The sequence below is a fragment of the Urocampus carinirostris genome, chromosome 12, assembly GCF_059441175.1.
Source record: "Urocampus carinirostris isolate Australia breed hairy pipefish chromosome 12, RoL_Ucar_1.0, whole genome shotgun sequence".
Classification (NCBI taxonomy): Eukaryota; Metazoa; Chordata; class Actinopteri; order Syngnathiformes; family Syngnathidae; genus Urocampus; species Urocampus carinirostris.
This window is the reverse complement of record NC_142360.1, coordinates 2,454,953-2,473,212: the sequence shown is the minus strand read 5'-3', so window position 1 is coordinate 2,473,212 and position 18,260 is coordinate 2,454,953. Positions and strand designations below refer to the sequence as shown.

Below are 18,260 nucleotides of genomic sequence, written 5' to 3'. Positions count from 1 at the left end.
TCTAGCTTCCTTTCAGTTGAACGGCAGATTATTACAACATCTAGTGCCCAGGTGTCAAACTAATGGCCTGCGGGCAAATTGTGTTCCACCACATCCTTATTAGAAAAACACAAGAGAAGAACTAACTGCATTGCGTCAATGACTTGCAGTGTTGAATAATTCCACTGGATGTCGCCAAAACCAGGAGCCACTCGCAAAGCACTTACTATATAGCTGTATTAGATGACTACCATTAATAAAACAGAGATCATTGAGGAAACGCACCCGTGTTATTTTACTCAGAATAAGTCACGGGCGCACTGTGCATTCCGAAAAACAAATAGCATCTGAGTGTCTTAGCAAAAGTTTAAAGATGCTTTAGCTCCTTTCTGTAATAGATTAAGAGATTGTAGTTTGAATCCCAGCTCCCCTGTGTTACATGTCGAAGTGTCCTTGGGTAAGACACTGAACTCCTAATGTGCCCAATAAGCAGGTTAGTGCCTTGCATGGCTGCACGGCCGCTATTGGGAAATGTGAAGCACACTGTAAAGCGCTTTGGGAAGTCTTGACTTGAAAAGCGCTGTATAAATGCAGATAATTTCATTACATTTAACAGGTTAACATGTCAATCAATAAAAAAACAGACTTTTAAATCGTTAAATCAATCATTTCGATTGGTGTTTTTATGCTATTTTTGTCACTTTCCAGTCAGCATGACTTTCCCTGTTAAATTAACTGTAATGGAAATTTGATTGATATTTGTTTTTTTACATATGCACAGTTGATATAAACTGCGGGCAGCACGGCGACGCAGTGTTTAGCGCGTGTGCGGCACAATTCTGAGGTCGTGGGAACCTCCTGCATGGGTTCAAATCCAGCTCCCGGCCTTACTGTGCGGAGTTTGTATGTTCTCCCCGTGCTTGCCTGGGTTTCCTCCGGGCACTCCGGTTTCCTCCCACATTCCAAAGACATGCATTTCAGGTGAATTGGCCGGTCCAAATTGTCCCTTGGTGTGACTGAGCGAGTGAGTTCTGTCCCCATGTACCCTGCGATCTGCTGGCAACCAATTCAGGGTGTCCCCTGCCCAATGATTGCTGGGATGGGCTCCAGCACCCCCGCGACCCTACTGAGGATAAGCGGTGCAGCTGATGAGATGAGATATAAACTGCAAGAGATTAAACCTTAATGAAAAACATATTGAGGGGAAAAAAAACCCTCAATAAGCGTTTCATAAGCCAATCTAACATACCTGTATCATAATCTAATCGTGAGCCTCTGAAAAAAATTTCAGCCCTCCAGCTGAGTCACACTTTTTATTTCATTAATTTAATAGTCCAGCCCAGGGGTCAGCAACCTTTTCGATGTGGAGTGCCACTATCAAATTTCCTTGTAAATCAGTGAGCCACACCAAGATTAATGACTTGCACATTTCTTTGAGCCGTCATTTTACACTAGTCCAAATATACAACATGGATAAAAATTGAAATCGTATAACTAACCTATTTATCTAGCGCTATACTTGTTTATCAATAAACTAAAAATTAAATGTGAGCAACTTGTGGAAAGGTCTGTACACATCCATGACTTCAATTTTTGACCACAAGAATCAACCATTCTTCATCAACAATGAACTGCAATGAAAAAACAAGTGATTTAGCAGTGTCTGGAATAACGTCTGCCCTGACGCCTGGGGCATGCATCTTTGAAATCAGGCGTACAACTTACAAAATGTCTCCACACGGGTGGCCAACAACTTTTTCAAGAAAAAAAAAAACAATCTCCCCCCACAAATCAAACATTTATTCTTCTTCTACGCTTTATTATTTTAAAATATTCGTTCAGTTAGGAAATTTCAGAACTTGGTTCGTTCAGCAATTTTGCATACTCAGCCGATCAGAAGCCTGCATCAAATAACTTGGTGCTTCCGGACTTTCCAGAGCGTTTGTAGGTCATGCATTTCCATATGGGGTTTGGGGTTTTTAAGGGTTATTGTTCTAGCTTCGTTATTCATTATCCATTATCGGTCAGTTCATAATACCCTACAAAGCCTAGGAGCCGGGACACTTACTCTCAGCCAAAAGGCCAAGCACTGGCACGCCTGTCATAGGTTGCCAACCCCTGGTCCAGCCCCTAAGAGAATGTTTTTTACCATGGGTCCCCTTCAAGCTAAAAAAGTTGGACACCCCTGAACTAGTGGTGGAATACTATACTCTGTGTCTTTAACTTTCCTAATATAAGGTGGAGGCCTCAAACTGTCATCCTGAGGGCTGCAAATAGACCCCCACACCTGCCCAGGTCTCAAGTTTGAGACCCCTGTGTTACATTTTTTAAGGTTGCCTTCCACTTTAAACGATGATATACAGATATCCCTCAGTTTTTGCGATTAATGGGGACCAGAACCACTGGCGAAGGATAATCCACAAAGTAATGTCAGACCCTTTTTTCTGATGCGGGCATGAGACGAAAGCGAGAGAGAGAGAGAGCAAAACTTCAGCATGATGAAGAAGCAGGATGCAAACGCTAAGCGAGATGCAGTGAATGCAGAGCAGGTGTCTGGTCACAAAGCAGTACAAAAGACGCTAGAATACTATGATATGAATAAGCCAGTCAAGGGGGCAATGAGACTGAGCCACAGCGCAAGTTATTTCCTGGGAGCTTTTCCATCGGTGAGGAAAGAATTACTTGTTATTTGGTCATTCTTAATTTTCAAATTGAATCTCCAGTCAGCTTGAATCTTGGCTGACTGAAACATTCCTCGTGGTGCAGGAAGCATCCGTTGTGTGTTTTTTTTTTTATTTCAATCCGATCTTTTTTTTTTTAATTAAATATTTTTTTCCTACAAAGGAGTGAACCAGCGATAACTGAAGCAAAAAGAAGTAAGGGGTCTCTGTATATCCAACAATTAAAAAAAAAATAAGTATTTGATTCAATTAAAAATCTGATTTTAAATTTCACTGTAAACATGACTCCTCGTATTGATGCTGTCACGTTGTTGTCTCCATGGCAACTAAACCCTAGTTGCTCTTGGTCCAAACTCATCACGGTGACGTCGCCCAACTGGGAGTCCCAAGGAGGACTCTCGACTGTTTTCACCTTCAAAGCAGCAGAGGTTTTCCCCATCCTGAATTTCCAGTCCGGATTTTAAAGCTGGTTTTGCTATTAAATAGTCTTTCTTTTGCGTCTTAGACGCATGCGCTTCATGGTTTTTAGTGTCTGAAACGCATCAGCACCAGAGTCCGCTGGAGTTTTAGGCCCTTCCCCCTGGCCAACTGTCGATGGTTTTGGCCCCTGACCCTTTCCAACTGCCAAAGTTTTTGGCCCCTCTCCCTGCCCGACCTCCACGAATCCGTCAATCAAGTGGTAGGAATCTGCTGTGCGCAGGGTCTCCACCACTATCCTCGCCGGCCCGGTTATTTCAGTGTGGCAGGTTCGGCAGGTCTGATTCCCAATTCCTTGATTTCCGATTTGTTGTGGAGCCTGGGGGCAGAGCCAAACCACGTCACCTCCCCCGTCGTGACCTCGGTCCTCGATCTGTTGGGGGCGTGGCCTTTCTTGCGGTAAGAGGAGCTGATCCCTTCGAGGGCGGCAGAAAGGTGCCGCAATGCCGTGCTGGAAAACTGCCTGCACGCCTCCGTACATAAACACCTGGAATAAAATAAAAAATAAAGTGAAAAAGTGTGAAAATTCTCCACAATAGATCGATTTTCAGCCAGCGATAGGAAATGAACGATACTATTGACCCCCATTAGTTACCGAACCAGCTGAATATACCCGAAACGGCTGAAAAGAGCCAATAGATGGAGTTGATCAGAACTGGTGGAAATGACTACCCGGAGAAGTGACTAAAATTCCAATAAAATGTTACAAGAGCATGCTTTTTTCATTCTAGTAGTGAAAATAACAAAAGCAGCTGGCAGCGAGTCATAACCTGCAAGCAATTGGCAAACATGAGGGTCTACAGAAGGAAACCGGGGAAATAACCTCCATCAGATCCCTGTACAAAGAGACTTAGCGAAGTTCGCTTGTGTGATACTAAAGAGTAGGTTAAAAAAAAGGTAGCAATAACAATTACGGTGAGCTATAACCTGCATTTAGGTGGCTAACATAAGTGGCTAGGGAAGGAAACAGTAGAAACAAAGCCAAATATGCCGAATCCCTGGACTCAGCAACTTTTGCTTGCATGACAGCTGTGTGGGGACCAAGAAAAAGTAGCTTACAATTACAGTAGCAGCAATCCATTGCCTCCAGCCAATTAGATAACAAGAGAGGCTAAAAAAATAGGCATTGAATAAGAGAGATCAGTAAAAACAGTAAAAATATTTTTTAAATGCCGCTATTTACCACGATGGAGAGGACGATTGTGAGGAGGACGGGGATCTGCAGCGTGACAGGAAGATCTTTGAGGAGCGCTCTTAGAAACTCGCTTATGCCCTGCCCAAAATGCTTCAACGGCTCCGTGATGAATGTTGTCAGGGTAACAGAGATGGCCTAGAGCAAAGAAAACACCAAAATGAACGGCCACGGCGCCCCTGGTAGAAGAAAATCACAACTGCACTCCTGCTGACACCAACCTTGTATTGATGGGATCTGTGGCTGTCTTTAGAAAACAGGCATTTTTTGGCTTGGTTCACTGAAAATAGCCAGCTTTTACGGCTCCCAAACAGTTCATAAGATTTTTGTTTTTGATTTTAATGAGATTTTATCAATAATAATAGAATAGAATATGCCTCTATTGTCATTGTTACAACATGGGGTATATTATAACAACGAAATTGGACGACTCCAAGTCCACATTTTACAGTGAGGATAATGAAACAAAGAGATAAAGGACAAAGAACATGTTTTAACTGTCTTTGTTGTAAATAGGCTCTGCTTCCTCCGGAGGGGGGGTCATGGGGGGGTGAGGGACAAACAGAAATGGTGGATCGAACTGGATGTTTGCTCTTACAGTGCACACAGTCCAGTGTATTTTCCCAAATTGCTCAGTCCACGTATTGAATGGATTTGGGGAGTACAGTCCATAAACATGCCCGATTAAAGTCGCCGGCGACAATAAATTTCGAATTTCCCTTCGGGGATGAATAAAGTATCTATCTATCTATCTATCTATCTAAAAGCTCCGTTGGGGTGTGCAAGCTGCTGTTTATTGATTGCAGCGGGCAGGAGATTTAGCGCTGTGCTAACTTTAGCATAAACAGCAAGCACAATGACCACAGTTAGCTCTCCTGGTAGATAGAAGTGTCTGCACGATACTACTAGAAACTCCATATCGAGTGTGCAGTGTGTGTCAATGCTTCGGCTGTTATTGTAGCGCGTTGTCTCCAACCCCTGTTTTTACCAGAGTCTCCGTCTCGTGCGTGCCGGTGAAGCGTGCGTCCTGCTAGTTGGGAAAGCCAAGATTCCGTGATGACAAAAATACTCCAATTGCGGACGTTGTTGGTGGCGATCCGCAGCTCAAATTCACTCATTGTGGACGATGGATCTGGTGTTGGTTAGGAGCATGTTTGGGAGCGCTGGTCTGTGTGGTCGCCTTCTTAGCCAGACCCGACTGGCAGCCTTTTTCTTTTGCTCCGTCGTTGTTGGCAGGTGAGATCCGGTGGTCTGTTTATCCCTTGGGATGTTGTGGATGTTATTGTATATGCGAAGGGAGTCGAAGGGAAAATACGAGGGATAACGGGACACTGAAAAACAAAAGACGAACTGGAGCCCGTGAAGCCGCAGCATTTGCACGCGCCGCCATCTTGATTTAATAATGAAACATAATTAACCAAATTGATTTTTTTTGGCCCTGCGACTGGCAGGCAACCAGTTCAGGGTGTCCCTACCCACTGCCCGAAGACAGCTGAGATGGGCTCCAGCACACCCGCGACCCTACTGAGGATAAGCAGTGCAGCTAATGGATGGATTGATGGAGGATTCATTTGGAAAATGTACAGGTATATTATAATAGCCTTTATTGTTTCAATTTACAATTAACCTTTACCTCAGCTAAATTTTAAAATTGTTCAACATTTCTACTAAGTAAATAACAGAGAAAGCGAGAGAGAGAGGGGGAGAGAGACAGAAGATAGAGAAAACACAAAAGAGAAAAAAGAGAAAAACATAAAGGAGTGAAAAATAAAGTGGGAGAGAGAAACAGAGAAAGAAGGAAGGATAAAAAAGACAGAGGTAGGGAAAGAGAATGAGAAAGGGAAATAGGGTGAAGAGGAAGGCTAGAGATTAAGATAGAAAAAATGTGGATAAAGAGCAAAAATAGAAATGAGAAAGAAAGAAGGGAAGAAGGCTAAAAGAGAGAAAGATAAAAAGAGAAAAAAAGAAAGAGAAAGATATGAGATAGAGAAAGAAAATATAGGAATTATGGCTAAAAATAAAGAAAGCAAAAAAAGAGGGAAGAAATAGAGAAAATGAGGTAAGGATAAAAAAGGAGAGAGGAAGAGATATAGAGAAAGAGATAGAGAGAAAAATAGAGCAGAGGAAGACAAAAAGAAAGGGCGGGTAGAGACACAAGGAGGAAAAGAGAGCGAGAGAGGGAGCCTAGCCCATATTGGCCGCTTTGTTCATTAACAACACCTCACTCCAACCTTGGTGGGCGGTACCAGCATCATTGGGTTGACCATGAGGAACTCGTAGTACTTCTTGCAAGGATCATCTTGCAGAGTCCAAGTGCTTCGGAACCACTCTGTAAATCAAAAATCATCTTAAAGACCCAGTGTGAACAATATAGCATCTCATAGTAGTGTTAAAATACTTTGTTTGAAAAAAAAACACACAATTGAGTCAAATAATATGCAAAATCATGTACTCCGTTGCACTACATAGGATGATCACAGAGTTTACTTAATTTTCCACCGTTTCTCTAGTCATTCATGTTAGGCTGACTCGCTGCTAGCTGCTATTGTTTACCCTTTCTAGCTCACTTTTTTCCCCAAAATTGGAAAATATGGAAGTAGGCTTATGAATTCTGCTAATTTGTATCCTTCGGCCTTATGTCATGCATCTTATTCCAATGCACACACCTTAACACCATTCTAAGCTACAACAAACTCTTGTGAAATTTTACACACTGCCTATTTAATACATAATAACAATTTGTCCATAACAACAAACCTTTCAAACTATCCTGCCATTCAACGGTCTTTACTCCTTTACACTTGCTGTTGAAACTCTCCATCTTTACCATGTTGTTTTGGTGCTCGGCAAAAGCAATCTGACAAAATACACACACATATATCATATTGAATGAGACAAAATCACAACTCATTATCAGAGAACGGATCGAAACTCACCTGATACAGATACAACCAATTCCAGACGATACTGACAAGGAAGCAGACAGTGAACAGCCGTTTGAACTGGACGAGCCAGGAGATGCAGGACCACATCTGAGTGCAGACGATCAGCATCAGGACCAGAATGCTCAACGATAGCTGTAAAAGGAAATATACAAGACAATGTAAAATTATTATTTATTTTTTTTTAAAACAGACATTAGGGTTCATCTGGACAACCACCCCTTCAACGAATATAAAAACCAGCTATAAGCTTGGAAAAAAAAATATGTTTAATATGTTTCCAAGTATTTAACATGTCTTTAAAAAGGAAATAAGGTAACTTGTGTTTGAAGGTGTTCAAATACTTATTTGCAGCTATTTCACACAAATAAATTGTGGACATGTATCTACAATGAAAATTTCAGATCCCTCAATGATTTCTAAGTGGGGGAAATAGTAGGGTGTTCAAATACTTTTTTTTCTTCACTGTACAATGTTACAAAAATAAACACTAATACAAATAAAGCAAAATATGAAAATGTAAGGTTAGGGTTTAATATAGGCTCATGCTCTCCATGATCGAGTTAAAAAGCCTCATGGCATGAGGGAGAAATGATCTCAGTCCATCCGTGGAGCAGGACAGCGACAGCATTCTATCACTGAAGCTCCTCCTCTGCCTGGAGAAAATGCTGTGTAGGGGATATAGTGAATTGTGCATGATTGACAGCAGCTTGTTTAGTGGCCGTCTCTCAGTCAAAGTTGTCCGGCTTTCCAGCTCTGTGCCCACAACAGAGCCCGCCTTCCTCATTAGTTTATTCAGACGAAAGGCATCCTTCTTAGTGCTGCTGCCTCCCCAACACACTGCTGCATAGAAGAGGGCCCTCGCCACAACAGTTTGATAGAACATCTGCAGGAGCTTTTTGCAGATGTTAAAAGACAACAGCCTTCTGAAGAAGTACAGTCGGCTTTGTCCTTTCCTGCACAGAGCTTCTGTGTTGGCAGACCAGTTCAGTTCATTGTCCAGCTGCACAGCTAGGTATTTGTAGGTCTAGACCAGGGGTGGCCAACCCGCGGCTCTCGAGCCGCATGCGGCTCTTGAACTAGTTTCATGCGGCTCTTTAGGAGCTGTTATAAACTGGTTTAATGCGGCTATTTCGAAGCTGTAACATGACATGCATCAAGAATGTTTAGCCGGCACTGTAATTTGCCTTCCCTATAGCTAGATGGCACTCCGACAATGAATGTCTGTTTTAGTGACGTAAAACGAGCGACGAGAAAATATTTGTTTGACAAAATGTATTGTAGTCAATTTATGTGAAATTACCTCTTGAAATGGCAGGTAAAAAGGCACAGCCAAACTAAAATATGCCAGAATGGGACAGTTTATATTATTTTATTGAACGTAATGGCAAGCCTATCTGCCTTATACGTAACACGGCATTAGCACATTTCAAAGCTTCAAATCTTCAGCGTCAATTCAGCCCACTCCACCCTAACATCGAACAGGAATTTCCAAAAGGGACTGAACTTAGTAAGAAAAAAGTTGTTGACTACGAAAAGCAAAGCAGAAAAACAGTTGCATTTCTTTCAAAAAAATTATGAAACACTGAGACCGTAACGCTTGCTTCGTATCAGTTAGCTTGGAACATAGCACGGGCTAAAAAGCTATACAACGAAAGAGAATTCATTAAAAATGCGTCATTGACGCCTTCGAAATCTTGGCTCCTGTAGACAACAAACTAAAACAGAGCAAATCAGATGTTCAACTGTCTCGCCACAGTATGGAACGGAGAATATCCGATATTAATGCAGCTGTTGAATAAAAGTTGCACGCTGACCTGCAAACAAACTAACTGCAAGAGCTACGGATGGAGCGCCAGCCATCATCGGATCAATGAACGGGCTTGTGGGACTGTACAAAGCTGATCAAACATTTCCAGACTTTTGGGATTTCCACTGCATCATCCACAGGGAGCAACTCGTGTCTAAATCACTCAAATTTGACAACGTCATAAAACCTGTGATGGAAATCGTCAACTTCATCTGCACACATGCGCTTAACCGGAGGATATTCAGGAATATCATCGCTGAACTGGACCAAGGACTTCCAGGTGACCTGCCGCTGCACTGCACTGTGAGGTGGCTGTCAAAAAGCCAGGTACTATCTCACTTCTTTGAGCTTTTGGATCCAGTGAAACTGTTAATGGAAGAAAAGGACAAGGACTATCCCAAGCTCTCAGACCTCAAGTCGATAATGGATCTGGAACAGTGCTCACAATGTTAACTGTTGAAAATTATTGATATTATCATGTTGGTGTGGTTATTTTCATCAGATCTAGTCGAGTAGAGATTTGTGTATGCGTGCGTACATGATTAAAAGATGTTTATGTGTATAATGTGGCTTTTTAGTAACAAAGAAAAAAAATAATCAACTCGCCCCCGTTAACAACTATGATGTGGCTCTTTGTAGTAACACAGACGAAAATTGGCTCTTAGTCGCTGAATGGTTGGCCACCCCTGGTCTAGACAAACTCTACACATTCTCCTTTGATGGTTACCAGTTCCGGGGGATCTCTGGGCCTCGTGAAGTCCACCATCATCTCCCTGGTCATGGTGGTGTTCAAGTGCAGGTGGTTAGCGTCGCTCCATGAGACAAAGTCCTGGATCAATTTCCTGTATTCTTCCCCCTGCCCACTCCTGATACATCTCACGTGGCAGGACTCCAGAGTTGTACTTAAAGTCCGACGTATACAGGGTGAACAGGAACAGAGAGAGCACGGTCCCCTGCGGTTCTCCCGTGCTGCTGACCACAGTGTCAGATGTACAAGACCCCACATACTGGGTTCTGCCTGTTGGGTAGTCCATAATCCATGCCACACCTTGTGTGAGCCTACTCCCATCTTTGTCAGTCAGGCAGGTCAAACCTGTCAAAAAAGTTGTACAGCTTGTTAACTCTCCCCACGTATCCTTCCATGGCTGCACCCCACTTAGTGCTGCAGTTGGTCTTCATTATTTCCCACACCTCTTTTTGGATGTTGTTCTGCAGCTTCTTCACGAACTTCATCCTGTACTGCTCTTTCACCTCCCTGAGCTGGACTTTGAGCTCCCTCTGCACTCGCTTTAGCTCCTGCCGATCGCAGTCTTTAAAAGGCCTTTTTCTTCTGGTTCAGAAGGCTCTTGATGTTGCTCGTGATCCAGGCCTTTTTGGCATAGACAACGGTGTCTATACAGAAGTGGATGTAGTCAGTAGTGCAGTTTGCCACCTCAATTTCCCCACTGTTGAACCCTTGCAGTACATCCCAGTCCGTAGATCCAAAGCAGTCTTTTAGCTTGCTCTGCCTCAGTAGACCACTTCCTGAATGAGCATGTGGTCTTTGGTAGCCCCCTCACTTTTGGTTTGTAGTGAGGCTGAAGCAGAATAAGGTTTTGGTCTGCTTTCCCCAGTGCACACAATGGAGCACCACTGTATGCGTCCTAAGTGATTGAATACAGCGGGCCAATAGTCCTATCACCCTTGGTGTTGCAGTCCACATACTGGAAGAAAGCAGGTAAAGTTGTTTCCAGGGTCACGGAATTGAAGTCCCCAGAGATTTGCACAATAGCCTCGGGGTGCTGTGTTTGTAGTTTGGCAACAGCGGAATGGATGACGTCACTTGCTCATTCCGCATTGCCACGCCTGTGGGATGTAAACAATGACAGAAGTGGCGTGTTCAAACTCTCTGGGCAAGTAAGAATGACGCAAACTTAAAGCCAAAAGTTTGATGTGCCTGCGGCAGATGGAAATCTTTGTATTTACATGCCCAGGATTACACCACCTCGTGTTCACGTACATGGCAAGTCGGCCTCCTCTCGCTTCCCACAGGCCTTTGTATCAGTCAGCCCTAACCGTGCTGAAGCCAGGTAGCTCAACGTTAGCGTCCGGGATACTAGACGTGAGCCACATTTCAGTAAAGCACAGCAAACTGCACTCCCTTATACTTTGATGTTTTTCACCAGCAATACAGTTTGTCGGTCTTATTTGGTAGTGAGTATTTCTGTATATCCATGATGATTACACAAAATGCTTATCATGGAAAAGTCCGAATAGTCAGAAAAGTCAGAATACTGAAAATATAAACTGTACGTTTAACTTATTTGAATTAACTTTTTTTCCTATTTCACAACACTCTTAATTGATGGAACCTAAAAAAAAGTTAAACTTTAGTAAAAAAAAGCAAACGGATACTGTGGTACATCTACGTTCAAATAACTCTACATACAAAAGTTTTAGGTTTTGAAGTACCTGAACAGGAAAATTTGCCTCCAGTTACAAAGGCGTTTTAGGATATGAAGTTGAAATTGCAGTACAGCACGCAACGTTATAAGACATTCCCAGAGTTTGACAAACGAAGCCAAACAGACTATCGCTTCAAATCTGCCCGGCAAACCAGAGCGCGTGCATGCTCCCATCAAGCTCACAGAGTCAAAGTCACAGTTCAGAGGCCACCAGGACGAGGGTTTCCGGGAAGATAGTGTGGAGGAGGATGCAGCCATCATTCAATCAGCAAATAAAGACATTTTAGCAAAATTTGATGAGGTCTCAAAATTTGTAGAAAGAAATCACCTGCAAAACGTGTTGACAAGTCGGGCTATCGCTACGTCTGCCTCAAGCATTTCCGGAGGATTGTCAAAAGCCAGCAAAAGCAGATGTCATTGGATCAGTTTATTTTAAAACGCGAGGCAAAAAGGTACCATTTTCATTATTTCTCTTACTCTTTGTTTTTTTTCAAATTATGTGCCACTTGTTTATCTGTTTATTATGCGGCTAATTAATTTCAAAATGTACTGTATTTTCCGCACTATAAGGCGCACCTAAAAGCCTTTATTTTTTTCAAAAGCTGACCATGTGCCTTATAATAAAGTGTGTCTTATATATGGGTCAATATTAAGTCGCAAAGTCTTGCAACTAAGGCAAGCAGCCGCCGACTAGATTTTCCCCCGAAGACGAAGTAGTCCGCGGTGTATACTGGGATTTATATACCGGCGTTTCATTTCAATCATCATTTGAATCAGTCACTATTGGCTAAAGTTATTCAGAGGTAAAGGGGGCGGATCCTTTTTGTAATTTACAGGCTCGCATAGGCTAAAGGGGCGAAACAAAGGCTGCAATTGGCCGATAAATATGAATGAGAATTACACGTTGGGTTGCACTATGGCATAGAGAAAACATTTTTTACTATTCTGTATTTGTAAATATTTTACTCTCCTGGATTTACTACACTCACGGTTGTGAGAAGACCATGGTTACGTATCATTATTCAACGTGATGGCTCCAAGAGAACTTAGGTGAGTTATGCGGCTTCATATTTTCCCGGTATCTTGTTTTAGAACGATCTTGATGTTTCTGTGATGAGGCTATTTTTAAACTAAATTCAATTCAGAGTGTTTATTGACATAAGCACAGTAAAAAACCCAGTTTCCCTGCACAATAAAATTCTTACTTTGCTGTCTACAGTTGCCAGCAAAAAAATAAAATGGAAACTAAGAAATGTTTGGCATTTCTTGAATCCCAAGACTTTAAACTTCCGAATAATATTTGGAACGATGCATTTGAGTGATTGGTGACATCGTACAGACACTGTTTCCGTACATGTCTGAGACACGTATTTGCTTCTTTGCAAGCTTTCTGAATGTTAAGGGGGTAATAAGTTTGACTGAACTATCTGGCTGTTTTGTCGACGTTCCCATTGTAGCGCCTTATGTATGGAAAATATAGGACCAAAAACTATTTTTTGGGGGTGCGCCCTATAGTGCGGAAAATACGGTAATTGTTTCATGTTCTAATGCTCTTATGATTTATTAAAAAAATACTGTAGTTTAGCGGGGATTGGAACAAATTAGTGCATTTACATTTCAAAATCCGTATTTACTTAGAAAGTTTTCCGGGTACGAAGCTACTTCCAGAACGAATTAAATTTGTCAGTAACACTGGTCATCCCCACTACTTTCTTATTCCCACCTTCAAAAGTGGGTCGGGCCCGATGCCAAAAGTGTCTTCGAAGCGCCACTTCCAGGCCTCATAATCATGCGGCCTGAGTTCCACCAGGATCTGACTGACGGCATTGTCAAGGGCGCCCGTGCGGCATTCTTCTCCCCCGTTTAGAAAGTTCTGAATCTCCGTCACGGCTTGTCCGGTTAGTCGGATGGTGGCGTCGTATGTGGCAGAGTCTTCAGGCTTTGTTGAAAAAAATGACAAAAAATTCTGTTAAAGTGACAGCGTGTACTAGAGGTGATTGTAGCTTAGAAAGCCCAGAAGATACCACTTGGCAAAATTCAGATGTAAAATGATTTAACAAAAGCGGCTGAAAAGAGCCAATGGTTGGAGCTGGTCAGAGCTAGTGTAAAAGGCTAATTTTGGCATCTAGCAGCAGATTTACTGAAAAGGCCAGCTAAAGGCCACTGAAGAGCGGTCAACTATAACAAAAGCGGCTAGCAACAAGCTATAGCCGGCTGCCAAGTGGCTAGAGAATAAAAAAGTGGGGGAGGGGGAGCAGATCATATAACAATTACAAAAGTGGCTTAAAGTGAGCCATAACCTGCATCAAAGATTGTCAACATGAGTGGCTAGTGGAGGAAAGAGCATCCAACAAAAACAATAAAGGCTACCAGCAAAAAAGTGGCTAATATGAGTGGCTTGAGAAGGAAAGGGTGGAAAAAAGTATAACTGTAACAATAACAGCAGCAAGCAGCGAGCCATAGCCTACTGCCGAGTAGTTAACAAGAGCGGCTAGTAAAAGAAACCCTGCGGGAAAAGAGTCTAAGATGTTCAAATCGCGAACTCGGCTGTGAAAGGCAAATGACACTAAAGGATGAAGCAAGCTTTATTGATACATTGCAGCTAACAATAACAGCAGTGAATTATAACCTACAGTAAAGTGGCTGACAATTGTGGCAAGAGAAGGCCTCTTCTCCTGTATGTAAAGCTGTGCAAGACGAGTGACATTAAAGGATGGAGCAAAAGTATTTGCCCAGCGGAGAGCTATAGCCTGTAGTCAAGTGGATAACCTGAGTGGCTAGAGAAGAAAACAGTGGAAAGAGTGGCAGATCCATGAATCACAGGACCCTAAAGTTCCGCTATGGAAGGCGAGTGAAACTGAAGAACAAAGCAGGAGGAGCCAACAATAGCAGCTAGCCGTAGCCTGCAGCAAACTGGTTAACATGAGTGGCTAGTAAAGGAAATAGTGGACAAAATAAAATGTAAGATGCCTGAATGACAAGACTTTTGGATGCTTGCTTGCATGAGTAGCTGTGCAAGGCAAGTGACACTGAGGAAGCAGGAGTGCTAAAAACCACAGAGGCGAGCCCAAAGAGGGAAACAGTAGAAAAAATTGCGACATACCACTTGAACTCTCAGTGCATCCTTGAGGAGTTTGCTGAGGAATCTTTTGAAAACTGGATCGCATGTTGTTGGCAACTGGGAGATGAGATTCAAATTCTTTTGTTGAGCTTCGATCTGGAGAAAAGCAGATCACATGATTTCTGATCAAATGTTTTGAAATTAATATAAAGTAATCAAAAATATATTACATATTTAACATATTGCTATTGCAAAAGTACATTATTGCCGAAACCGAAGGAAGCATTTAAAGGATGATAAATGTTATCAGTTAAAAAATAATAATAATTGGAAACTTGCGTCAATTTTACACGCATGTGCACGGTCTTTTGAAGGAACTGAGATTAATGGCTATACAAACAACCATGACTCGACTTGTATGGAATTTGGAACTCTTTTTACTCACTGCCGCCATCTCCTAGCTCATGTCATCATTGCACCCTCATTCAGCTCGTTCATGATGCTTGTGCATATACGAGCATTTCTTAGAAACACTGAAAAAAACTTATTTTTTCAGCTTTCTTGGAGTTTGAATTGTTCTTGAAGCAGGGCTCATTTTACCTTCACCATCTTCATGCTACAGTAACAAATAAAAACAAAAAACTGCAAGACGTCAGCCCCATCCCCTCCTCCTACCAAATGTGTTTCGCTCCAACAGCTTTGCTAAAATGGGATAGGTGCGGTGGAAAAAAAGGATAAGAGCTCTTCAAAACTCAGTTGAACATTGTTAAATCATACCCAAGAGAAAACGTTACTTTCAACTTTTTAAGGACAAACGATGCATCCGAACTTTAAACATTGTGAAAACTTGGTAATTTTATTCTTTTAATATTACTTAAAAAACATATTTTTGGTGTTTTGAAACAATGACAAGCTTCTTACCTGAGTAGTTAACACGGACAACTTTTTAATACAGTCGAGGTTCTCTCTCTGTGATGTTGGTTCATTAATATCCGTTGCCGGCTTCTACAAGGAAAAAAGACAAATTATTTGATAAAACTAATTTCAATTGATAATATATACAATTTTCTAATTCTTACTTCATTGTTCTTCCTCATAGTTTTCGTGCTAGCGTCGTAGTTGATCAAATCAAAAGGATCGACCCAGTCGTCGTCCAGTATCTCAGCCGAAACCAAAATAAGGTGGCCCAAAAGGGCGACTAGGAGCATACTGGTGACGATTTCAACTGACGTTTGATTTAAGAATCTAGATGATTGAAGAAAACACGACAATTTTGTTGTCAACAAAGCACAATACCTACGCGGGATGTGACTTTAGTCGCGATATTATGACGTTAACAGGATAGGTTCCCTTTAGGGGCGTTACCGGGGAGAGGAGGGGATAGGGCCAAGCAAGAAAAAATACGTCAAAAGCTTGGGGTGGGAGAGGTGGGGAAAAGGCATGAAAAAAGAAAGGTAGGAAATCGGAACAAAAGAATTAAAAAAAATGAAAAATGAGGGGGAAATGAAGAAAAATTAAAAATACTAAGAGAAAAAATAAGAAAAGGAAAAGCAGGAAAAAAATATTTAAAAGCTATGGGGAAAAGAAACAAAATAAGAAAAATCAAATAAAAGGAAAAATGGAGAACAAAATAAGAAAAAAGTGGGAAAAGAAAGCAAAACGCTTTGGTAAAAAGAGAAAAGAATGGAATTAAGAAAAAATAAAAAATGGAAAAGGTTTTGGGGAGTCTCTTGTTCAATATATTATTAAAAACATAATATTCGGCACAAAATGAATTCATTTATAAAAAACTATTATCCTACTAAATCATAATAGCATTGTTTATTTCACTTTGTTGTGACCTTTAACTCATTCAAACTTGTATATAATAAGCATCTTTAACCTAGAATCCCTGCATGACAAAACAAAATGTCTTTTAAAAATATTTACTTTTCAGTACAATAACAAAAACACTACAAAATACAAGAAAACACTGTACATTTTAAAGAACGCTAATTCATGAAACACATCCCTGAAAACAGTGCTGTGCAAAAGATGTTGAGGGTAATAATTGCTGTCACCCTTAAAATCAAAGCCAAAAGAAACATTTGTTGTCAATCTTTAATTGTAGCTAAATTTTAGATTCATAAGTGCAAAAGAATGAACAGAAAATTTCTTTCATCAGTAAACAAAACAATCTATTTTGTCCATCAAGCTTTCCCCCAAACAAAAGGTCAAAAAAACTAATTACGGGGATCCCTTAACCTGATGATGAGGACGCAACTCTGGACAGCTTTCTCCACTGTTGACGATCCCTAGCATGTTCTTGGGTCATGGAAGAATTGGCACCAGTCCATTTCTTAACGTTGTTGGTCCAGTTCTTATTCTGTCTTCCCCTCCTTCTGCCCCCTTGGACTTTGCCCTGGAGAATTATCTTGGTAAGTCCTGATTCACTTGTAACATGACGATACGCTGAAGTTTACATCTGTGCAGTTAAAAAAAAACAGTTTTTGGGGTCCAATGTGCCCTGTGATGGTGTTTTGCACCGTTTCGTTAGTCACATGCACTTAAGTAACTGATGCATAGAAGTTTCCTGTAGCATTGCATTTCCATAGTCTGGATTTTCTCTTCCGATTTTGCTGAGAGTCGATGTCTCACAAGTGTAGAGGAAGATGGAAGCAACTAGCACTTGCATGAGTCAGATTTTTTATTTCACTGGTATTTTTCTGTCCCTCCAGATGGGTTTAAGTCTGGCAACTGCAAGTAAGGCCTTGATTTCTGGTTCTGACTCCTCTTCTGATATGACAGCTCAAAGATATTTAAAGTTGGTGACAGGTTTTAGCTCTGTGGTTGATGGTTCTGTTTGTGGTGATGCCTTGGGGCTTGTTGGTCATTACTTTTTTTTCTGTGCTGATATCCATCCCATACTTTGTCCAGGAAATTGACCAGATCTCCGAGTTGACAATCGCACAATATCATCAACAAAAAGGAGATTACTGAGGCTGTATCCCCCAATACCAAGTGTTCCTTCATGTTGCTCCAGACAGTCCAGAGCTTTGGACATCATCCTCTCAAGAAATTTGTTGAATAAAGTTGGAGAAAGAATGCAGCCTTGTCTCACACCAGCTGTAGTTCAAAACCACGCTTTAATGGTACCATTGAGAAGTACCGCACTGAATGCACAGTTGTTCAATGGTCTGAACTAGTTTCTGGCCCATGTTGTACTTCCGCATGGTGGCCCACATAAGTGTCTTGACATAATGTCAGATACCTTTTTAAAATCAATAAAAATGTGATGAACGTCTCGCGTGTTGTTGAAACTTCTCATCTAAATTGTGCAGATTAAAAATCTGTTCTGTGGTGCTCCTTACCTCCCTGAAACCTGCCTGTTCTTCGGCTAGAATGTTTTTAGCCTGTGGTTTCAATCTGTTCAGTAGGACCTTCAGCATAACTTTACTTACATGGCGTTTGAGACTGATGGTTATGTAGTTAGAGGATAGTTGGTTTCCTTTCTGTTGTAGCATAACTATTATGGATTTTGTCCATTAAGATGGCCACTGTCCTGTTTAGCAGATGTTTATTAAAATATCTATACTTAGCTCACCACCATTTTGTATGAGTTCTGAAGGGATGTTGTCGGTTACTGGCGACTTTCCATTCTTCAATGAGTTAATTGCTGCTTCTCACTCTTCTCT

The 18,260-nt window shown here is 41.5% G+C and overlaps 1 protein-coding gene and 1 long non-coding RNA gene across 3 annotated transcripts; one reads left to right on the top strand and one right to left on the bottom strand.

Moving 5' to 3' along the window:
- Positions 1–1,279: 1,279 nt before the first annotated feature.
- clcc1 (chloride channel CLIC-like 1) lies at positions 1,280–15,926 on the bottom strand. 2 transcript variants are annotated; one of them, XM_088350577.1, is made up of 9 exons: positions 15,666–15,926; positions 15,508–15,591; positions 14,629–14,742; positions 13,249–13,464; positions 7,266–7,406; positions 7,087–7,186; positions 6,561–6,658; positions 4,321–4,467; positions 1,280–3,624 (listed from the first exon to the last, which is right to left on the bottom strand). In XM_088350577.1, exons 1-9 carry the CDS (start codon positions 15,792–15,794, stop codon positions 3,139–3,141), a joined length of 1,515 nt encoding a protein of 504 aa, XP_088206703.1. In that variant the 5' UTR covers positions 15,795–15,926; the 3' UTR covers positions 1,280–3,138. The 2 variants fall into 2 exon arrangements, with proteins under 2 accessions (XP_088206703.1, XP_088206704.1); XM_088350578.1 differs by lacking the exons at positions 13,249–13,464; positions 14,629–14,742; positions 15,508–15,591; positions 15,666–15,926 and adding an exon at positions 9,809–10,122.
- Positions 15,927–15,964: 38 nt separating this feature from the next.
- Positions 15,965–17,869, top strand: LOC148354650 (uncharacterized). Its single transcript, XR_015852321.1, has 4 exons — positions 15,965–16,040; positions 16,781–17,003; positions 17,304–17,389; positions 17,503–17,869. It is a non-coding gene; the product is annotated as an uncharacterized LOC148354650 (long non-coding RNA).
- Positions 17,870–18,260: the final 391 nt, after the last annotated feature.

Coding starts and splice junctions, on each gene's coding strand:
- clcc1 (XM_088350577.1), bottom strand. CDS start 15,794: ATGCTCCTAGTCGCCCTTTTGGGCCACCTTATTTTGGTTTCGGCTGAG. Junction 15,592..15,665: donor CTATGAGGAAGAACAATGAA/GTAAGAATTAGA, acceptor TTTTCCTTGTAG/AAGCCGGCAACGGATATTAA. Junction 3,625..4,320: donor CAATCGTCCTCTCCATCGTG/GTAAATAGCGGC, acceptor ATTTTATTCCAG/GTGTTTATGTACGGAGGCGT.